General features: G+C 30.9%; 5 protein-coding genes across 5 annotated transcripts; 3 read left to right on the plus strand and 2 right to left on the minus strand.

The window, feature by feature from the left end:
* Positions 1 to 224: 224 nt before the first annotated feature.
* Positions 225 to 2244, plus strand: LOC101262159 (uncharacterized). The gene is made up of 4 exons (XM_004249406.5): positions 225 to 809; positions 1422 to 1532; positions 1749 to 1829; positions 1911 to 2244. Exons 1-4 carry the CDS (start codon positions 564 to 566, stop codon positions 1983 to 1985), a joined length of 513 nt encoding a protein of 170 aa, XP_004249454.1. The 5' UTR covers positions 225 to 563; the 3' UTR covers positions 1986 to 2244.
* Positions 2245 to 7495: 5251 nt separating this feature from the next.
* TRM27/28B (TONNEAU1 recruiting motif 27/28b) lies at positions 7496 to 10893 on the minus strand. The gene is made up of 3 exons (XM_010313938.4): positions 10309 to 10893; positions 8645 to 8831; positions 7496 to 8021 (listed from the first exon to the last, which is right to left on the minus strand). The coding sequence occupies exons 1-3, from the start codon at positions 10891 to 10893 to the stop codon at positions 7609 to 7611; spliced, it is 1185 nt and encodes a 394-aa protein (XP_010312240.2). The 3' UTR covers positions 7496 to 7608.
* Positions 10894 to 13528: 2635 nt separating this feature from the next.
* On the minus strand, positions 13529 to 16845 carry LOC101244823 (threonine dehydratase 1 biosynthetic, chloroplastic-like). The gene is made up of 7 exons (XM_004249737.5): positions 16429 to 16845; positions 15608 to 15787; positions 15049 to 15525; positions 14632 to 14954; positions 14429 to 14546; positions 14040 to 14174; positions 13529 to 13924 (listed from the first exon to the last, which is right to left on the minus strand). Exons 1-7 carry the CDS (start codon positions 16831 to 16833, stop codon positions 13784 to 13786), a joined length of 1779 nt encoding a protein of 592 aa, XP_004249785.2. The 5' UTR covers positions 16834 to 16845; the 3' UTR covers positions 13529 to 13783.
* Positions 16846 to 17923: 1078 nt separating this feature from the next.
* Positions 17924 to 20215, plus strand: LOC101245113 (uncharacterized). Its single transcript, XM_004249738.2, has 7 exons — positions 17924 to 18086; positions 18558 to 18730; positions 19155 to 19275; positions 19355 to 19407; positions 19489 to 19618; positions 19707 to 19853; positions 20077 to 20215. The coding sequence occupies exons 1-6, from the start codon at positions 17952 to 17954 to the stop codon at positions 19737 to 19739; spliced, it is 645 nt and encodes a 214-aa protein (XP_004249786.2). The 5' UTR covers positions 17924 to 17951; the 3' UTR covers positions 19740 to 19853; positions 20077 to 20215.
* On the plus strand, positions 19834 to 21476 carry LOC138338971 (uncharacterized). The gene is made up of 5 exons (XM_069290078.1): positions 19834 to 19853; positions 20077 to 20262; positions 20422 to 20654; positions 20981 to 21123; positions 21378 to 21476. The coding sequence occupies exons 1-5, from the start codon at positions 19834 to 19836 to the stop codon at positions 21474 to 21476; spliced, it is 681 nt and encodes a 226-aa protein (XP_069146179.1).
* The last annotated feature ends 1304 nt before the right edge of the window (positions 21477 to 22780 follow it).

Below are 22780 nucleotides of genomic sequence, written 5' to 3' on the forward strand. Positions count from 1 at the left end.
AAAACACCTTTAAATTTAATTAGTTGCTTTAAAAATTATATTTCTGATAGAGTAACTAAACATAAAATACACCCCTAATCTTGCAATATGAGTGAAATACATCTCTAAATTCTCGTCAAGTTTAAGATGGCTTCAACACTTCTCTCGATTTTTTTTATTAAAAGCCTCATATTTTTACAAAAATTTAACACCACTAGTTATGTCATGTGCTAAATTGGGAATGTGACCTAAATTTTGTTAGTTAAGTAGATGATTATTTGTACACTGTCAAATATTTCTCTTAAAAAAGATACAAACTTTAATGTTTCGTATATAATTTTTTGACGAAGAATATTTAACGGGTGATACTATACATGGCCCTACCCACTGCCTTGTCCCTTTGTTCATTCTAATAAGCACAAGCAACAGTAGAAAAAAGGGTCCATTGTCCATTTCCATCATAACCAAAGCCAAAAAAAGCAAAAGGAGAACACAGTGAAGAAATAAGAAAGGTAAAGTGAAGAAATTGTTGTTGAAGAAGAAGGAGAAGGGGTTTTGTTTTTGGTTTGAAGAAGATCGAAGAAATGCCGAATCAAAAGCAAGGAAGTGAACAGCTACAAACACTGATGCAATCTGGGCAAATTTCTGGGTCTTTTAGCTTTAATGGAACCTTATCTAAAGAAGATGAAGAGATGTCAAGGTCTGCGCTTTCTACTTTCAAAGCTAAGGAAGAAGAGATTGAGAAAAGGAAAATGGAAGTAAAGGAAAGAGTTCAAGCTCAACTGGGTCGGGTTGAAGAAGAAACCCGACGTTTAGCCATTATTCGTGAGGTTTGTCTTCAGTTTCATCCATTTTTTTTGTCTCTCTGTCAACTTGATTACTCCTCTTTTTCAGTAGCTGAGTATTTTCTTTCTGTAATCTGTACACAAATGTACTTTTTTTTTTTTGCTTTGTAGCTCAAAGAGTTTTGATTTTGTACTGTTAATGTAGAAAATCCTTAGAGGAGTTTGGAGATCAGGTACTGTTAAGCTTTGAACATTTTTTTTTAAAAAAAAATTTAGGTTAGGGGAAGGGGATTACAAGGCGGGGAATCGAATCGCGTAGCAATAAAGTGAAAGGTGAAAGTTTGCGTAGCCAATTAACTGAGCTACTAAGATATCTCGAAGCTTTGAACATAGTTTTGGGTTTTGATTTTGTTGTTATTGTGAAATTAGGGTTAGAGCCTATGAATTTGGGGAAATAAAGAAGTTTGATAATTGAACAATTATTGAAGGTTTTATGCTTTGCTAATTTGATTGAAATTAACACCATAGCATAAGAATTAGTTGGTTAAGGAAGAAAATCGTGTTTTTGGCTGCTAAATATGATCATGGATATTGATAATTGAAGTGTTTGGTAAGGCTTAAATCGCGAGTTTTCTTAGTTTTCGGTTTAATTATCAGGAACTAGAAGCATTAGCTGATCCAATGAAGAAAGATGTTCAAACGGTTCGTAAGAGGATTGATGCTGTCAACAAAGAGTTGAAACCCCTGGGACAGACCTGCCAGAAGAAGGTAAAAAAATACTATGTGCCATTTATCTTCTTGTTCACAAATTTTCATTTTCATTAGCTGTTTTTTTTGGAGCTCGTTTTGTTAGTTTGTGAGATTGTGTATGATATAATAAGTCAAATTAGTAATACATCCTCAGAGATGAGTTAATCGTAGCGATGTGATTGTGAAGTGTTAAAGGAAGTTATGGATCCGGGGATCTTGATTTGTGGAATGCAGGAAAAAGAGTACAAAGAAGCTCTTGAGGCCTTCAATGAAAAACACAAGGAAAAAGTCCAGCTAATATCAAGATTGATGGAGGTAACTCTATAATTTACAAGAACTTCGTATTGATTTTTCATATTCGCAAACATTCTTATATGTTGATTGATGTACGTGCAGCTGGTGGGGGAAAGCGAGAAAATGCGGTTGAAGAAGTTGGAGGAGCTGAGCAAGAGCATTGAAACAATACAGTGAATAACCAGTAAAATCTCCCCTGACTAATTAGGCTTGTGTGATGTATTTAAGAAAGTTCTTTTTCTCTATTTATATATGCGTGTGGCGTTTGATTGTATTTCCTTTTCTCTTTTCCGTGTTGTTGTCTGATCATTTTAGCTTTTGGAGGGATGATCAGTGTCTAATTTTAGGTCTCTTAAGGGAAAAGACAGACCCTCTAATACAGGTTTGTAACTAAAACAAGTCTCAGAACAGTGGATTCTTTTACTTTTTGTCTTCACATCTCAATCTTTTTCTTTGTGTTATTGATGACTGTGTTGCTCTTAACCAATTTGCATAGATAATAGAGAGTTGGTTTGAATGTCTCTTTCAAGTTAGTTAGCTGATAGACTTCTTCTTTGCCTTGTATTTGTCAACTAATGACAAAGTCAATTTGTTGATTATATTGCTTCTTTAAAGATCATGTCTACAGAAGATCGATGTGCATACACATTACCTTCCCAGACCCTACTTATGGGATTAGAACGAGTATGATGTTGTATCCAACACGATTTACTCGAAGGGGCTGTGGAAATGTTTGTATTGATCCTAGAAATAGCAATATCATGAATAAATCATGGGTTGATCTTGTCGATGCACCCTTGACTTGTGGATTACTACAACTACATAATCGTCGATACTTGATTTGTTGATTGTTTTTTTGGTTGATTGATTCTTGAAGACAAGAATACGGACTAGGAGACATCTGTTTCTGCTTTCATATCCTACTATTAGTATGTCGATGCACCTAGCTGTTAGTTGATGTTAAGCTAAGCCAGTCCTCAGAATTCCATTGACAAAACCAAACTTGATGGACAAGCATAATAATATAGTGTGTTGATTTCCCTCAGCATTAAGATAAAAATCATCTTTTTAGTTTGGTTACCAACTTGATGATGGTATCAAAACCAACAAATTCGATATAATCTCATGAGTAAGGTCTGATGAGGATCGTGTTTTATTCGACCTTAACCCCTAATAGCGGAAGATTATAGTAAAAAGATGAAACATTTGTATTTATGATGCAATAAATTGTACTAGCATGTGCATTTATGTATATCCATTGGCTCTGGCCAATTAAACGGTACATTGCACAGGAATTCTGAACTCTGAGCAATAATGGCAGGGCTTGTCATGCAAATATGCCAATCAAACGCCATATTCCCAAATGTTTGCTTTAAAAGCTTAAACGGTAATATCGAATGACATCTATTTCCTAGTAGTCCTAGTACTATGTACCTTAATTTTTTATGGTTTCTTAAATTTGTTGGTTACCTTAATTTTCACCTTGCTGGAACCGGCTCATTCCACACCTGACAGAGGTAAACGTGCACCTGTTAACTTCAGAAAAAAAATCATGTGTATATATATGTATATTTACTTTGAGAAAATGACAAAGATTAGAATATAGATTACAGTGCACCCATGAGAAGTACAAGAGTAACATTATGCTGTCGCTAAATTCAATTAAAGCCTTTTTCCATTGTTTTTATTTTAGTGCATTCAAAATTTTCAAATCTTGGATTCACCTCTGTGCCCTTAGTAATTTAATTCGACCATAAGAGCTTAATGCCTTTCACATGTCATGTTCCGTTGCCATCTCTCCTACTATCTATACTTAACTTGCTTTATTTCTATCAGAAACAACTTCTCTACCTTTTTTATGCAAGGTAGTAATACAGTCTGCGTATACACTACCCTCTTCAAACTCGACTACTGGTTGGGTGATAACACTATTAAATGGACTATACTTTTAGTGAGCTATTAAATAAGAAAGCTTGTAATTTCTATCAACTAGCCAAATATAACCAAAAAAAAAAGTCCCCTACTATGGGGGCTAGCTACAAGATGTAACTATTTCAAACTGGTCCCTAAATTGACAACTAACAACAAATTGAGTCCATTCATTTCTTCTTATTCGTCATTATCTCCCAAAATTAACTCACTGTCTCACTTTCTATATCTCGTCTTATAAAATCTATACAAAATTTACGTTAAATTTCAACAAATTAAATCAATAGTGGACCCAAAAAAAAAAAATGTTAGAGAAGCCAACTGTTTTAACCAGTATAGCACGTTAGTGAGAGTTGTAATGGGACCAAAATAATAATAATTAAAATTTCCCCACAAAGCACGAGTGTGACATGTGAATAAAAATATATTTAAGTTAGTGCCATTACCTTATTCTCTAGTCATTGACACGAAATATATGTTAAAATTAGTTTAATACTAAAAATAATTATTCGTATTCGATATTTATAATGAAATAAAATAATTTAATCTAATAGTATGTAAAATTCTACCATACAAAAAAAAAACAAGACAAGGGCTAAATCAGCTTATTTTTTGTTTGAGTGCAACGGATTTCTAGCCGTGAAAACAAGTATATTTTATCCGAATATTATGTAAGTGTTTAAATATATCTAAAATAAGTCGATACAAACAGAACTTTTGGGGTCATTTGCACTTTATTCCCTATTTGATGATAGTCTTTAAACTTTTATTTTTAGGGCAAATAACTTTTTCGTGAGACATAATTTTACGTTCTTGCATCGTAATTTGTAAGTTGTCCTTGAAGAGTTTATGCGATGCTAAACATTATATATTTGATTCGAAGGACTAAAAATTAAAGACCAATTCATTTGAAGAGCAAATCGTGTTATTGAATGGTCCATTTGTCATACTCATGGGCTTGTTTCTATTGGGTTTATCCATCAAATTAATTCATATATGGATTGAAAATGTTGAAGAAATTTGGCTTGTTGAACTGGGCTTTCAAAATATATGTACAAGATGGGCCTATTCAGATAACAACATGGGCCAATCTGATAGGAAATAGGCCCAAAATAACACTTTTTGTCATAAATATGGGTTCGTCTTAAATTTTTGTCCATTCACAATCAAAACTTATACCTTAGTGGAATATAAATTATTTAGAAACTAAAGTATTTCACATGCATAATTTGTGGGGTACTATAATATGAAAATATAAAGTTATGTCCGGTGAAAAAATTATTTGTTATGATAGACGTAAATTAAAGATACAATCTTATCCTCTCGTATAAATTCCTAAGTCTCTATTCCTTCTTGGATACATCCCTATCTCCAGGATATATCATATCCCCCTCATATACATCCTTATCCCCTCTCAAACACATCTAGGGCTGTTCAAAATCGAACCGAAACCTAAAAGTCGAACCGATAAAAAAGTTATTGGTTTATATTATTGGGTTTTTGGTTTAGTGGTTTTGATGACGATTTTGATTTTTTTTATTATCAGGTTATCGGTTCTTAACGGTTTAAAATTTTTTCTTAACGAGTTAACCGATAATCCGATAGTAAATTAAATAATAATATTTATACTATTTTGTATATAAAGTCCTCGACTTAGAGTTTAATTTCCCACTTTTATTTTTGGTTGTCTCAAATACTTGATTATTCTACGATATAAAAGTGTTTGCTTTTGAGCAAGATGTAACTTGTGGGATTTTCAATGTTTTTTCTTTTGTGTCAAATCTCAACGGTTAAACCGATAACCGAAACGATATCGATCAAAAACCGATAAACCAATAACTGATAAACCAATATCTTAATGGTTTCATAACGGTTTAATATCTGTACAAACCGATAATCAATAAGTCAATCCGATAAACTTCAAAACCGAACCGAACCAGCCGATGCACAGCCTAAACACATCTCTCTAATTAAGTAATGTATTATTCGCAATATATTAGACAACTAAGAAATATATCTGAGAGTAATATAAAATTAAAATTTTTATAATCGAGAAAACTTATGAAATAGGGTATCCCAAAATGTGTGAGGCTTTTGTAAGTTATACTTATTTTGACTCAATCCAACTCATAGCTTGCCCCACTTTCACATAATAAGAAAAAAAAAGTTAAGTTGTTTGTCTAAACATGATTAGTTGATAGTATATATTCACTAATAATGCTTTAATTAGGATCAAAAGATGGAATCTATTTCTTCACAAACAAAATTTAAACAATATGGGGCAACAATTTAAGGATTCCACTATCTTTTTTTAACTTTAGTGTTTGGTGATTTTGTTGTTAAACTTAATAATATTGTACTTTAATGGACAAATATAATATCATGAATATGATATAATATAAGCTCCTCATTCACTTTATCTTTTTTGTCTGCTTCCATTAATAACAATTATAAAAGCAATGCCCCCACCATCATCATTATCACAATATTAATTCATACTTCACTATTAGCATAGCAAATAAACTTTAATTACCTTTTATTTCAATAGAAAAAAAATATAATATTCGATATAATTTGGTCAAGCGAATCTACATATTGAAATTTAAATTAGTGATGTGATCGTATCATAGTTGTGTATAAAATAGTATGTCAAAATCGCATATATATATTCTGTTAAAAAATCATGACATGAATAAGCACTGTGTTGAATAGCAATGACATAGATGAATCTTTCTCGAGTTTGTCAACGTATTTAAGCATTTTTTGTTTAAAAAATGACAAGGATTAGTCACGATAATCTTAATTAATCACCATTATTATACATCTTTAGAATGTTTTGTGGTAGGTGAGTTAATTTCCACATAATCATTGTATAATTTTGTCTGATTCCATTTTGTTCAAAAGAGAATGTTTTGGAGCTTTTATAACGGTAATCAAGGTGAATCCTAATTAACTTGTATTCACTAAGGTAAATTAAAGTGAAACATCAAACATGGTAGTACACGTTTTGTCTATAATAGGTTTCAAGTTAACAATGACAGACCAATCAAAATATCCTATTATCTCCGGAGGCTGTAAAGGATTACCTCAAAGTAGACCACGAAGGAGTACTATCTAGCAAGAAAATATTATGACCTACGTGTAATAAGTTAGTTCGTTTTAACAATCTATTTGTAATCACTAGTACTAACCGTAATAATATAATGATAAATGTTTTAACTATATAATTAATATATATATATATATATATATATATATATATATATATATATATATATATATATATATATATATATATATATATATATCCTTTCCTACCAAAAACAAAAAAATTAAAGTGAAAAGTGAAAAAAAATATTTAGTACATTTTTTACTTTGTACAAAGAAATAATATTCTTTGCTTAAAATCATATCAAAGAATTGATTCTTTTATACCTAGAAAAAAAAAAGCTTTCTTGAACTTCAAGTTGCACCCATTGGCATGATAGAGGTGCAGCAACCAATATTCTTTATATTGAAAGTGTATGAATTAAGAAAAGTATAGTCACTAAATTAATATTAATTATTTCAAAAAGTCATTTTTTGCTATAAAGATTGAAGTAATAATTAACGCGAACAAAAATATTTAATTTTATAGTCAGACGTGAAATTCATAGTTTTATCTAAAGGACCATTTGAGGATTCGTTTCATAGTAACATTTCATATTTGTCTTTACTTAAGTAGCAAAATAATTAAGTAATTTATAAAAACAACAAAATTAAGTTTTCAAATGATTTATTGGTATTATACTCTTTATGAATGTTTCTAACGGATATTTCATTAGAAATTCAATGAAACGTTCATTAGAAATTCACGGTTTTTTTTTTTCAATTAGGAGTGAGCTAAATGAATTAGCTCCTCTCCTAATTCGTGAACTAACAATCCAAATATAGAAAAAGCAAATTCTATCGCGATTTCTTCTCTTTGATCTTTAAACTCATTCCAATCATCAAACTCATTTTTCAAATTCGATTTTACCATCATATCGATGTTATTTGATCTTAATTCTTGCGATGATAAATCTATCTTCTTGCATTCTCTTCCAAAAACGGCTTCTCCATAGTTCAAGCTTTTAACTTCAATCTTTTCCTCAAAAATCAAGTTAGAAACTTGATATTCCTCTTCCTCTGCGCGATCTTCTTCTTCTTCTTCTTCCTCGAGCAATATTTTTTCGAGTTCAATTGGATCTAATTCAGCCAATTTCTCGAATCTACGAAGCTTACAGAAAAGTTGTTGTTGTGCTCCTATAAAAAAACCACACAAGATCACATTGATTTTGAACATCTTCTAATCTCTATGCTTTTATTAGCAAGCATAAATATAAAATTAAAATAGTTGTATAATATAAGTATAACCATGTATAATTAACGTATACTGGCTAGAAAAAGTAAACGTTACAATATGGCCTACTAGTGAAATGAGTAATGTATTTGTGTAAAGGACAAAGTGAGGTTATATGTCATATTCATGCATGTACAAGTACAACAGCCACACGTACAACATTGTGATTATTAAGACATTTGATCCCACACACAACAAATTAAATAATTCACATATCAATATCAGCATAATCAAAAAGATACTCAAATGAAATTGACTTCACATTTTATTGAAAATGACTTCACAACCAATTTTTTTTTTTTAAAAAAAACTAGATTATTACTATGATAACATATGGAGTGTAATATTGCAAATAGGATCTGAATAAGGTGGTGTGTACGGTTTATGCAGCCTTACTCCTATCTTGTGATGATAAAGATAGATTATCAGTTCAAGTAAAACATATTGTACTATTAAAATCAAAGATAACACAATTTTTATTAAAAAGGAGAATTTATGAAATTTGAGATTAATTTAGAGTACGTACTTTGTACAAGTGCATAATTGCAATCGAGATTCTCATCCTCATCCTCGTCCTCGTCCTCGTTTTCACGTTCATCCTCCTCCTCAAATGGAGGATCCAATACAGAAACTGGACTGCATTGCTCTTTATCTTCTTCTTCTAGTTGGTCAATACTTGCCAACCCTAAAATTGTTTCGTAATTTTCTTTGTCCTAACACACAAAACTCAAATTAATAAAATCTTCCAATTTAGTTAGAAAAAAACTACTAACGTAATATAGTTCTAGCTGAATTAAACCCGTTAATGAATGCGATATTCATTCAATTTTAACTGTCGTTTTAACTCTTTTCACGTTTCGTTAAAAAAAGAAAATAGGGCTGACTTTAGTTCAAGACAAGTTTAAATTCATGAACAAGCATACGACCAGAATTTAATGATAAAATTGTCTTTTTGTGGGTCAGAAAATTTAAAATACAATAAAATTTATTGTCATTTTCCTTGTAAGTACTATTTTCCAGACAAGGCCTAATAGAAAAAAAATATTTTATATTGGCAGAGGCGTGATTTCAAGTACGCTTACCAAAACATGCATAAAATTCCATCGTATTTAAATTGCGATAAATTTAAATTTATATTATGATAAAATATTTTTATTGAATATAACACTTTACGCACTTTTATATTTAGAGCTCAAATTTAATGTCTAATTAAAGATGAATAATAGCACAACCTATTGTTATCCTACTTCTTCATAGGAAAAGCAAAATAATTATTCTATAATTACTTCCTTCGTTCAGAATTATTTGTCATGTTACACTTATCGAAAGTCAATTTGACAAATTTTTAAAGGTGAATTAGATCATATTAATTTAATATTTTAAACAAAAAAATTAGATATCCTAAAACTATATGAAAAGTACTATAAATTATATTTTTTATATTAATATAATACAAAAAAGTATTTTAAAATGTTAGTCAAAATTTTTATAGTTTAACTCTAAAAATAAAAATCATGACAAATAATATCGGACTGAGAGTATTATATTATATGAGTGATTTAAACTAATTGATGTACACTTATCCAATCGGAAAACCTTATTAATATAATGATTTCGATAATTAGAAAAAAAGTATGTTCGATATATTGATAATCAAATCAATATATTGTTGAGTAATACAATTATATACTTGAAACTTTTTATAAGTTATTTTCTTCGTTTCAATTTATATTATTGGACGAATTTTTTTTTAGTATGTTCAAAAAAATCACAATTTTATAATTTGGTCGGTTCAAAAAATAAGTCACAGTTATAATTAAGAAAAGCTTAATTTTTTTTTCTCTTTAATAAAATTATTGTTATTATCATTTTTACATAGGTTAAATTAAAAAATTCAGCAAATCAACTAACTGAATTAGTAAAATTCGTCACATAAATATATAGTACTATATTTATTTTAACTCATAATTTAAAAAAAAACGCAAAATTTATGTAAAATTATATATTATCACATGATTTAATTTTTTTTACGAAAAAGAGTACTGTACTTTGAGACTTGGTATAAAAAGTTTAGGTTTTTAATATTATTAATTAAAGTAAATTAAATTATGTAAAAAAGATTTTTCTTAATACTTTTAAGAGTCATAATGACTCACGGATAGTAACTGACAAAAGTAAAAAAAGACAAACCTCTTTCGTGTGATACACCGGAGACGCCGCCGGAGATGTGAATTCCGCCAATAGTTCGCCGGAGCTCGATGGACATCTTTGAAGAGAAAATCTAAAAGGACTTAACGGAGACGAACCAAAATCACCATAATTCTCCAAATCCATTAACTTCTCTTCACTGATTTCAGTGTTAACTCTGCTATTAATACACGAACATGTAAAACTTTTTTCACCATTTTTATCGCTATTTCGATTCTTCAATTTCTTCAAAATAGACCCAAAACCCCCAAATTTCACCTTTTTGATTTGGGTTTTCGATTTTGATGAACTCTGTTGTTTTTGAATCCTAATTGCAGCTTCAAGAAGCAGAGCAGCTGTTGTTGCAGGTACATTAAGAACAAATTTCTCAATTTCCGGGCTCTTCGCCGGCGCCGGCGAAGATAAACACAAAGGGGATTTTCTTAACTCCGGTGATTCTCCAAAAGAGAAAAAACAAGTATTTTTGCATAATTTAGATGCTGGTTTTTGATCATGAAAACGTTTATTAGCAATGTAAAATGGTTCTTGATCTTCTTCTAAAAGCTCATGCAAATGCTTCAATGCCATAATTCAACCACAAAAAAAAATATGAAATTTTTGAGTTAAAATTCAAGATTTTTATAAAGGGGTTTTGAGTTTTTAAAGCATAAAATAATTCAACCTAAAAAAAAATACAAGTAAGAGGGTGATTTATAAGATCGAGGCTAATAATTTAATTTAGTATAATGTTGGTGAATGGTGAAACAAACTAATTTTACCTATAAAAAAAAAATGACAAGAAAAGAGTAGTCTGAATGTAATTTTTGGTAATTTTTTTTTTTTTTGATTCAATAATTGAAATGGCTGTAACTGTAGTTGTAAGACTCTGTGTATTTTTGTGTAGCAGAAACAGATGGCAAGTTTGTGATAACTAGTTGCATAGGACACTATTAATTAGCACAAAAAAATGGCTCTTTCTGTCTCTATATTATGTGTGCGTGTGGGTGGGAATTTCAAGGAAATGCAGGGATTAGGAAACACAGTAGATACAAGTGATTTTTTATGATAGTGTTGTTCGAACCAATTTTTTTATATTTTAACTTATTATATGAAATATCTATCAATTTTTTTATATTTTAACTTATTATATGAAATATCTATCAATAATATGTAGTATTATTAGGTAATTCTCTCCTTAAAAAATTAAGATAATTGAGAAGAATCATCTAGTTATTTAATTTATCGTGAAGAGTCAGAAACACTTTTAAAATTTTCATTTTTTTTGTGAGTTTTGTGGTTCTGGTTTAGGTTATTACTATAAAATATATTTCGATATTAAATTACTTAGATATTTAATCTTACATCAATAACAAAATTTATATAAATTAATTTAATGATAGCTCAAATATGAAATTCACGATAAGATAATAATTTAGGTAGATATATATATATATAGAAGGGAGCAATGATAGTTTAGGGCCTAGTACTTTTTCGGTGAATTTATTGCAGTTTTTCTGCAATTCGAAGACAAAAGGAAGGCAGCTAAGTCACGGAATACTCGAAGAGCGCTCAACTTTTATGAATCACGTACACCTATGCCATAACTTTTTATTTTTTAAAAAAGTTTGATATATTTTTTAATTTTAATATTTAGAGTTGATATATTTTGTTATAAAAATAGTTTATATATATTTGTACAATTATAATCAATATAGTGTATTTAATTTCAATAGATGAAGGGCAAATGTGAAGTTATATTGTAATAGGTATATGTGGTTATTTGTACAACATTAAAGATATATATGTGTCACTTTTACTGTTTTTTTTAGTTAAAAGTAAAAAAAAAGAATTGCAATTAGTAAGATTCAAAGTATTTGTGTGCTTTACTCTTTTCATGTACCTAAAATCACTGAGTTACATCATATTATTATGTTAATAATATCCAAAATATGTTAGTTAACCCCATTATTTATTATTTATTTGTATATACGATATAATTATTTCGACGAATTCATTATCCAGTTGAACACCTTGACATAAGAATAGCCAAAAATATTATATATTGAGATATGATTCCGTATCTAAAAGAAGTTGAACACAAAGTCTATTAAAAATAAAAAATTACTTATCGTTCTATCATAAATTTATCGATACATTCACCATTGCTACTTGCTATTGCTAGCATCAGCTCAATCACTTTTACTTTTTGTATACATGTGAATTTGTAATTTTTAACTGCGTTATTATTATTTTTAAATAAAATAATATTATCTTTAATACAATCTAATTTCAGTTATAAGTTTATCGATTCTTCTCTTTTAACTCGCTCTTTGTCATGGTAGAGCATCATAATGTCAATTGTCACCTTTAACGTATTGATATATTTTTAAAATTATAATAGTAATGAATTAAATTTTTATATATAGAAAACTCAAAAGTAAATTTACTAATATATGATGGCTGTTGATTAAATTATGAAAAAAGTATTTCGAATTTTTGGAGGAAGGATTAGAAAATAAATTTATTGAAGTGTAATTTTCATCGTTTGATTAAAATATTTCCATAACATCATCAAAATCCCTTAAAACAAGGAGGGTAATCTTCATCACCTCAGCCACCACATAAAAATAATTACTATTCGTGTCCCAATAAAAGCTTCTCAAGCTACTCGTGAGTGGTCCTAGATGAAGTCATCGTAATGATTACATGGTTTCTTCAGTACTATATTTACTTTTTCAAGATAAGAATAAGATTTGTGTATATATTATTTTTTCAAACTCTACTTATGAAATTATACTGAATATGTTATTGATATAGTGACTCAGTTACTTTGGAGGGTGGTTATCCATACGGATGACTCTAAATCGAACCTCCCTCATTAATGTCTTCTGAGTCGAGCCTGTCGCATAGGATTTGTCTAGTACGATTTACATCCCCTATGTGATTTGCCAGTTATTATATAGTGGGTGGTTTACCCAATGCGCACAAAGTGGTTGTGGCAGAGGTTGTAGTGACTGCGAGTTATCCTGGAATTCCAAAAAAAAAATAAAGATTATGCCACACAATCTCGTGTGGGTACTCACCCCAAAATCCCATTAAGTGGGGGTCCACGGAAGACAAACCTTATTACTAGTAACCTTTGTGGAGACAGAGAAGTTGTTTTCTAAAGACTTTGAACTCTAGTGCATCAAACCCAAGATAAAAAAAAGAGAGAAGAAAACAATGAAAGAAAGCATACCAGTTAGTATGAAAAGTAGCGTAGAGCCTATAAGACAGAAACAATACCACGTGACAATCGAAACGCAATACGTAACGTATGCTTGAAAGATGGCAAAAGCAGGGCATGAAAGCACTCTACCCCTAAAGACTATGACTACTATTATTTGAATAAAGCTAAAGCATAATCTTGTGTTGGTTCAAAACATTGACAAAAAACACTTTCTTCAGGACCAAAACTTCATAATGCATACAAACCATTTCAATGCATCAGTTGTTGGAAAGCTTCATTGAGAGTCTCCACAACACACACATAACCAAGACTCTCAGCTCGACCCCGGAATTCATCAACCTCATTCTGTGGAACTTGGAGTCCGATTAGCACATTCCCGCCAGTTTCTCCCTTTCAAATAGAAGACGAAAACAAATTGCTTGAATAAATACTGGCAGAGCAGAAAGACTACAAGGTAGTACCAAAAAACGAACAATGTAACAATGAGATTTCTTGTAAAAGGTACCTGTGCATGGTAATGTAACAAACTTATATTCCAACGTGGGCTGAAAGCGTCTAAAAACTTCATCAAAACACCAGGTTTGTATGGGAAAATGAATCGACAGAGATGCTCATTGTGGACATCTGATCTCCCACCTATCTGCAACAAATTATAGCAGAGATAGAGAGTATACGAGCCATCAATATCCAATGATCACCACAATCATCCGTTAAAAACAAATTAGAACGAAAGGAAGCACATCAATCCTTAATTTATTAGTATAGTCAATAACGATAGTAGCATAGCAGTAAAACGTTCCAAACAACTAATAGTCACAACACAAACAAACATATTTACTGTTTTGTCGAAAAATAGATTCATCATGATAGTAAGAAGAGATATGAAAATAGTACCAGATGTCTTAGATGATCTTTAACCAATTCATTATCTGTATAATTAATCGTATGCAGTTGTTCTAATTCCATCCTGTCCACCATTTCTTCAAGTTCTACTTTCGTGTGAAGACCAATTCTGTCATATGAAAAGAATGACATAATAATGAATATATCTACGAATTCATAGATGTCCCTTCAACGATATGATCAGTTAACGTTACCTGTAAAATACTCGAGCATTTTCTTTCTCAGAATCATATCTATACTTCAATTCCGTAATATTAGTTTGTCCCACCATCTCATAGAACTTTTTGAAGCTGCCTCGTTCTTCAGGCAGATAAGTAGCGAGAACAGCTTCCCTCTGTCTACCAACATCCGCGAGTTCAGTTACCAATCTAAGTCTGTCAAAGTTCATGTTGGCTCCACTAGTTATTGCTACAATGTTTTCTCCCTTCACGCCATAGTACTTACAGTATGCTTCAGCTCCAGCTAGGGCAAGTGCACCAGCCGGCTCCAGTATGCTTCTTTTCTCTTCGAACATGTCCTGTTCAAAACACGACTCAACAGTCACATCAGAAGATACAAAATTCACATACTAAAAAGTAACATAGCATAACAATATGTTAGTGCTGACTAACCTTTATCGATGCACTTATAGAATCATGATTAACTAGGACGATCCCATCTATTAGTTCCCTGCAGAGACGAAAACTTTCTTCACCAACCATTCTAATAGCTACTGCATCTGCAAAAGATCCAACTTTTTCCAGCATTACTCTTTGACCGTGGTGTAATGCCAACGCCATTGAATTGGAATCGACTGGCTCAACACCAATAATCTTCGTATCAGGGGAGACTTTTTTCATATAAGCAGCAATGCCAGCTATAAGACCTCCTCCACCAATAGGCACAAATATCGCGTGTATCTTATCTTTGAATTGGCGGTTAATCTCCATTCCAACCGTACCTTGCCCTATTATGATATCAGGGTGATCAAAGGGAGAAACGAATGCACGTCCTTCTTCTTTGCCCTGAGCTACAGCATATGCTTGTGCTTCTTCGTATGTATCCCCCACACGAACAACAGTAGCGCCCAATCTCTCAACTGATTTCCACTACAAAAAAACGGATAAATTTATTATTAAAAGAACAGGATGAAATCAAATAGGAAGCTATAAGTAATTCAACAATACTAACTTTAATTTCTGGCGTAGTAACGGGCATCACAATCACAGCATTGCAGCCGAGTTTCTTGGCAGCTAAAGCAACACCTTGTGCATGATTTCCCGCTGATGAGCATATAACGCCCTTTTCTAACTGCTCCTTCGAGAGTTTTGCCATCATATGATAAGATCCTCTGACCTTAAATGAGAAGACCTGCCAATATGAGTATACGACAACGATTGTGAGTCAAAAGGCTCAAAATTGGATAAGTCCAAAACATCTACAAACTCAATGCTTGGTTGAGCTGAACATGAAACTAGGCAGCTATCGTAATCATAAACTCGAGTAAATGATCAGGGAATAAATTCATGTTCTGAATCCAAAATCAATCAGAGTTATCACGACACACCATAGTTAATACAATCTCACATAAATTGTAAACAATAGTATATCTATGCCAAAAGATTACTGGTGTGAATTCAGGATTTAAAGTTTACAGGTGCAACATCACATTGTTATTTGCAAGCTCCAAATAGGGTAAATATTTGATCAATTTTGGGGCTTCAATCCAGGTCATTCATCTTTTTGATTCATATAGACAAATCAATCAAACGAAACTTTTTTTTTTTTTTATGAATAACAATCTTTCAACAATATGAGTAATATCATGAATATACAACATTCATATATATATATATATTATTTGTTTTATGATCATGATATCTATGCCAACAACTCCAACACGATATCTACACAATCCATAAAAACAACGATATCCATACAATCCATAAAAACATCATGAAAAATGCAAATCAAAACCAAAAATCAATAAAATTGGGTATTAAAAATTATACCGGATGTAGATCTTCACGTTTGAGCCATACATTTACCCCTAACCTCTCTGATAACTTATGTGCACGCTGCAATGGCGTCTCTTCAGCTAATTCATATACTTTAGATGTCAATATCTCTTTAACATAATTATATCCGATTTCACCACGTGGATAATTCGGTAACAGAAAACCTTCCTCGCACTGTAACGAACTCGGATGTACTACTGGTATCAATGTATCATCACTCTTCGAAATTTGCAGTGGCTCTGCTGCCGTAACAACAGCCGCTGGTTTAGTAATGGTAGCACTAATAAACCTAGTTCGTTTTGTTTTTAATTTTGCTCCAGGTTTAATGGCGTCGAAACGAACGACTGTAAATGTTGTGCTGGCGGTGAATGTTGCTCCGGTGAATCGGAGAACGTCCATGATTGTTGAGGTAGAAAGAAGAAAAAAAATATTTTTTTTATATATATAGATAAAAGAGTAACGGATTTAATCCTATAATATGGGGCTTAATCCTCTCAAAACACAGTATCAAATATCTTTCTATATTCCTTTTTTTTCTCTAACTGTAATTCATTAACAAGGTTTTTTAATTGTTTTCACCATAATTTATTTATATATTTTTTAATTTATTAATAAACAACTCTATTGTATTATTTGGTACTTTTTTTTTCCTCTTACTGTAATTCATTAATAAGGTTTTTAATTGCTTTCACCATAATTTTTTTTTTCTCTTTTATCTCAAACTAATTAGTATTATCCCAATAATATTCTTTAATAGATATTTAAGATTATGTCTAATCATATCATGAAAATAGATTTTTAAAAACTTTTAGTATTGGAATAATTTTTATTGAGAGTTTTAAAAATTGTGTACATATGAATCGAATTGTGAACATGAGAAGAAATAGGATTTTAAAGTTTTTTTTTTTTCATTTCAAATATTGAACTACATTGCTTTTTCTCTACCCTAGATCTTCTTTACCTATGTTTTACATAATATAACGTAGTCATGTAGGATTTCTTTATATTATAGTTTATGCAATTAATGTTAACAAATAATTATCTTCTTGCAAAAAGAGTAGAAACCAAAAATAATTTATTTTTTTACTAAATAGTATTTAACCATCTAACAATTACATTAGAAATCAAATTTATATTTAAAATAATCGAGAATATTAACAATTTAATTTTTTTTCCAAAGATTGATTTTCATGTTATATTTTACTTTACTATAACAAACATTCCATTTATAATGTGGCATAATTATAATACGAAGCAAAAAGTCCTCATTTTGCTCATATTAAGAATGGAGCTATTCATACGATTCTACTCAACCACAAATTTGTTCATATACTCACTCATTTACAAACAAATTAAAACAATAAGTGTAATATCAATGGTAACTACTTTCAAGCTCATCCAGACAAAATTCACAAACAAAAAAAAATTGTACAACATGTGATTTAACTTAAACAAACTGAAATTGGTGCTGATACTGAACTAGAATTTAGAAAAATACACACACAAAAATAATTATTATGGATAGATGTGAGTCGAGTAGCGTTGGTTCGTCGTGTGAAGAAGGCAATTACAATAGCTCAGATGAAGCATTCAAACCTGTTCCTTTTGTTCGCATCCTTTGGATTGATAATTCTGGCATTCATAGATGTCGTGTAAGTGATTTTCAGATATTATAGTTACGTGATTTAATGGGGCGTGTTAATTAATAATGACTAAATGCACATGTCATATTGATCTGATGTAAACATCGGGTAGGACTACTAGAGAGAAAATGATATTTCAGAATTCTCTGGTTGATTATGGTTTAAATAGTCTATATATACACATCCTATGTAAGAGATCGAAAAGAGAATCATTGGACCAAGTTCTCGTGGTCAGACTTACTTTTGATTCGTATTAGAGTTAGACTCATCCTAATTCGTGATCTATTTGATGTTGAGTCTACATCTTCTATTGTCCACGTTTCATTTGTCCAATCCTAGACGTGCAGGGGTACGTGTTGAGTTCCCAACTCACAAATTGATGGATTATTTGTTCATCTTGGGCAATTCTCATCTCATGAGCGAGTTGAGTTAGGTCCAAATGCTGATTGAATATTATTCACTTATGTGAATCTATTACAGGTTATTCCAAGAGAACGTCTCAGCTTCGTGAAAAAACATGGTTTAGGATTAAGTCCTGCATGTCTTGCTGCACTCAGTTCAGTATCTAACTGCCCCGCGGAGGGTTCTAATCTCGGATTTACAGGCATGATCAGAATTATTCCTGATTTATCAACCAGATGCAAAATCCCCTGGTACTAATTTATGTTTTGATTCTGGTTTATGTAAGTACATTAACTTGTTTTTATCGATTTCGTTGATAGAAATAACACAAAAATGTCCTGTATTCTAAGGAGCAGAACTCAATAGGTTCTGTTCCAAATGATGGGCTAGAGTGTATATATATTTTATGTGGTTACCAGAAACGTAGAGGTAGGTCGAAGAATAATTGGAGAGAAGTAATTAAACAGGACATGACACGTCTACAGCTTACTGAGGACATGATCCTATATAGGAAGATATAGAGGACGAGATTAGGGTAAAAAGTTAGTAGATAGAGTCGAGCTTTCTCTAAATTTTACTTATCAGTGTTGTTATTATTACTCTTCTTCATTGATTTCGACACAACTATATTAATTTGTAATCGCGTTTGAAGTGGATATGTATCTTCTGATCCAGGGAAAAACAACAGGAAATGACATTAGCAGACATGTGTATTGAACCAGATAAACCATGGGAATATTGTCCAAGAGAAGTATTTCGAAGAGTCACTAAAATTTTAAAAGATGAATTCGACTTGGTATGTCTAGCTAGCTAGTATTTTTCGTTGCAACAGTCGAAAAGTCCTTATTGATCTGATACATATGTGCATGTTTCAGGTTGTGAATGTAGGGTTTGAAATCGAATTTTACCTATTGAAGAGTGTAGTAAAGTATGTTACTCATTTTCATGTTCATTTTTCTCATCTTTTAAACTGTTAACACGAAATTTGTATGAATGAAATTACATAAAGGAATGGCAAAGAAGAATGGTTACCAATCGACAAGACCTCGTACTGTTCTACATCTGGATTTGATGTTTCTTCATCGATCTTAGAAGATATCGTTACTTATCTTCAAACGATAAATATTACAGTCGAACAGGTAAGTTACCTTTTAAGACAGAAAATTAACTCACAAAGTTTCAGTCCAGTATAAATAGTTCCTCTTTTTGTATCTTTCAATTATGCAGGTACACGCGGAAACTGGAAAAAGGTCAGTTTGAAGTTGTACTGGGATACGTGGAGGCTAGTACAGCAATTGCTAGCTTAATTTATGTGCGTGAAGTCATCAAATCAGTCGCTAGACAACACGGGCAGATGGCAACTTTTGTTCCAAAGTAGGTAGAAGATTTACCCTCTTAACACTTCCAAATTCTATAGTACTAATGATTAAAAATAGGACGCGTTTTACACCAGCAGATCACTTAAAAGATAACTGTTAAAATATTGTTCCTGATGCACAATTGAGAACAATGGATTCAAATAATCCTCGAGGAGGTAGAGAGATTGTTTCTGATACTGATGTCCTTAAAAGTATGTGACGTTCTTGGCCTATTTTAGGTATGCAGAGGATGAAGATGGCTCGGGATCACATGTCCATATCAGTTTGTCGAGGAATGGAGAAAACGTTTTTATGGCATCTGGTGATTCAAAATATGGAATGTCAAAGATCGGAGAATCGTTCATGGCTGGAGTGTTAAATCACCTTCCAGCCATATTAGCATTTACTGCAACACATCCTCTTAGGTAAGTCATTTTTGATACTGTCATTACTATCTGGTGTCAAATTTTTAGTTGATCCGATTGTAAATATTGTTAACATGTACAATATTTTCAGCTCGATTACTCTGTTATGGATTCAAATTTAACAATCAATTAGATTATCTAACGATGTACTACGTGTAGTTATGAGCATTTGGTACCTAAGACGAAAAATGCAGCTTACCTCTGTTGGGGTAAAGAAAATACAGAGGCACCCTTGAGAACTGCTAGCCCTCCTGGAATTGCTGATGATTTCATAAATCATTTTGAAATTAAAGCGTTTGACGCTTGCACGAATCCATACATTGGTCTTGCTTCGATAATTATTTCTGGAGTCGATGGATTGAGGAAAGATCTAAGCCTTCCAAAACCAGTAGGTAAGTTCAGCCAGGTACTTTACTCGTTCTGTTTCAATTTGTTTGTCTGATTTTGACTTGATTCGGAGTTTAAGAAAGTAAAGTAAACTTTTGAACCTTATCTTCTTAAACTAAAAGGTATCAATGTACTACAATGTCCTTTAAAGAGTTGACAAATTAGGAAAGAATCATTCTTTTTTCAAAACAGACTAAAAAGGAAAAAACGACAAACAAGTTGAAACAGAGGGGAGTTAAGCTGTTGAGTATTTGAAAGAAATTCAATTGACGAGTTGTACAATTCCTTCACTATTATTTGATATTCAAACGATGTTTTTCTCGTGAAACAGAAGGGGATTCAGATGTATCTGGAGAGAATCTTCGAAGTGTACCAGATTCTATTTCTGAATCTTTAATTGCTTTAGAAGAAGATACATTGTTTTCAGAAGTGATGAGTGAAAACCTTTTGACCGTCATAAAAGCGATTCGAAAAGTACGTTTAACTTATATGCACCGTCAGTATAAATCATTTATTTCAATGTCATGTCATATTTAGAGTTAATTGTCTATGGTGAGTACCAAATACAAAAGAGTCTCTGTGAAAACATTCTGTTACAGAAATACAGAACAAGACTGCATATGACACTCTTGTGGTCTAGTTCTATAACGAACCCCTTGCATAGCTAGCGGAAACTTAGTGCACCGCGATGTACTTTCCAAAGGATGATTTTTTTGTTGTTGTTGCAGATGGAGGTAAAGAACTATTGTGAGCCTGAGAGGGACTACAATTTTTATGACCAGAACATCTATAAGGATCCACTCAAGGACATTATTTTCAAATTTTAGGTTAAATCGTATGTACTCGAATCTAAAATTTATAGTTAGTGAGTTTGAAAAAAAAGAAGCTAATACAGAGAGTCTCTTTTTAATATTTTGCTTCATCATATGACATGTTAGTAATTTTAGAAGAAAAAAATGAATAGTATCTTCTCCGATTTTTTTTAATTGTCATGATTACTGCGAGTAATTGAGTTAAATGTTTGTTATCTTACTTTTTTTAGTTTCATCTTAGTATAAAAATAAATACATTCTATTTGTTTATTTTAGAAAATCAAATGAGCTCGATCATTTTTTCTATACTATCCTTATTATTAAATAATTATATGAAATAACAACAGTTATATTTAGAATTCATAGTATTATTTATAAAGTTAATTTAATAGTATATATCTCTAATTACCATTTTTATATTTAGAATTCAAAGTATTATTTGTAAAATTAATCTAATAGTATATATCTCTAATTAGCATTTTTAAAGGGTATGTTAAATAAGTAAAGGTTAAATAATATGAAATGAAGGAGTAGATAATTAAAAAAGAACTCATTAATATTTTTCTTTTTCATATATCCTTATTTTAATGTGAAAAGGGATTAATATAGCGCAAGCAACCGTAGTAATAAATTGAGGTTAAAATAAATAAATAATTAGAGAATAGTTAATCCAAAATACTTTGTTATAATCAAGAAAGAATTAAAATATTTTTTACATCTAACTTTACTCGAATAAATATACATGGAGAGAGAGATACTAATATAGTGAAAAAAATAATTTTCAACTACTATTATTTGATTATTGATAGTTTCTTAAATAACGTATAAAATTTAGATATGACAAATAAAATGAATCGGGAAGGAAGTAAGAGTAACTCAACAGCCGGCAAAAATTAGTGAAAATGATTGGAAAATCAATAGATGAAAAAAGTGCAAAAGTAGCTGTAGCTTTGGAGGCTAAATGCATTTTTTTCAATTTTGCTGTAATTATGATGGCAATTTTCTTAGGAGTAATAATTATGTCACTAATCACAATATTTATCAGCCAACACATCATAATTATATATCCTGGTATTTATATATGTAGTCTAATCATAATTAATTTTGTTGATTTTGTTAGGTATTAGGAGGTCAGCCAATTGAAAAATCAAATGAGCTCAATTGTATCATCTAAAACTTTGAAAAATTATTAAAAAAGAAAATAGTATTATTTATTTTATTTAATTGGTAAATAATAGTATTAATTATTTATTCGTTAATTAATCTTAGATCTGCAACTGTTGAATACAGTCAAAATATATTAATTATATTATTAGACA

This window comes from Solanum lycopersicum, chromosome 10 (genome assembly GCF_036512215.1).
Source record: "Solanum lycopersicum chromosome 10, SLM_r2.1".
NCBI lineage: Eukaryota > Viridiplantae > Streptophyta > Magnoliopsida > Solanales > Solanaceae > Solanum > Solanum lycopersicum.

Excerpts from the sequence above, each read along its gene's own strand:
- LOC101262159 (XM_004249406.5), top strand. The coding sequence starts at position 564 with ATGCCGAATCAAAAGCAAGGAAGTGAACAGCTACAAACACTGATGCAA. Across the intron at positions 810-1,421 it reads GTTTAGCCATTATTCGTGAG|GAACTAGAAGCATTAGCTGA; the intron begins GTTTGTCTTCAG and ends TTTAATTATCAG. Across the intron at positions 1,533-1,748 it reads GACAGACCTGCCAGAAGAAG|GAAAAAGAGTACAAAGAAGC; the intron begins GTAAAAAAATAC and ends TGTGGAATGCAG.
- TRM27/28B (XM_010313938.4), bottom strand. The coding sequence starts at position 10,893 with ATGGCATTGAAGCATTTGCATGAGCTTTTAGAAGAAGATCAAGAACCA. Across the intron at positions 8,832-10,308 it reads CGGTGTATCACACGAAAGAG|GACAAAGAAAATTACGAAAC; the intron begins GTTTGTCTTTTT and ends TTTGTGTGTTAG. Across the intron at positions 8,022-8,644 it reads CAATTATGCACTTGTACAAA|GAGCACAACAACAACTTTTC; the intron begins GTACGTACTCTA and ends GTTTTTTTATAG.
- LOC101244823 (XM_004249737.5), bottom strand. The coding sequence starts at position 16,833 with ATGGACGTTCTCCGATTCACCGGAGCAACATTCACCGCCAGCACAACA. Across the intron at positions 14,955-15,048 it reads CTATAAGTGCATCGATAAAG|GACATGTTCGAAGAGAAAAG; the intron begins GTTAGTCAGCAC and ends TGTTTTGAACAG. Across the intron at positions 14,175-14,428 it reads AAGATCATCTAAGACATCTG|ATAGGTGGGAGATCAGATGT; the intron begins GTACTATTTTCA and ends AATTTGTTGCAG.
- LOC101245113 (XM_004249738.2), top strand. The coding sequence starts at position 17,952 with ATGGATAGATGTGAGTCGAGTAGCGTTGGTTCGTCGTGTGAAGAAGGC. Across the intron at positions 18,731-19,154 it reads ACCAGATGCAAAATCCCCTG|GGAAAAACAACAGGAAATGA; the intron begins GTACTAATTTAT and ends CTTCTGATCCAG. Across the intron at positions 19,408-19,488 it reads CTATTGAAGAGTGTAGTAAA|GAATGGCAAAGAAGAATGGT; the intron begins GTATGTTACTCA and ends AATTACATAAAG.
- LOC138338971 (XM_069290078.1), top strand. The coding sequence starts at position 19,834 with ATGGCAACTTTTGTTCCAAA. Across the intron at positions 19,854-20,076 it reads ATGGCAACTTTTGTTCCAAA|GTATGCAGAGGATGAAGATG; the intron begins GTAGGTAGAAGA and ends GGCCTATTTTAG. Across the intron at positions 21,124-21,377 it reads TCATAAAAGCGATTCGAAAA|ATGGAGGTAAAGAACTATTG; the intron begins GTACGTTTAACT and ends TTGTTGTTGCAG.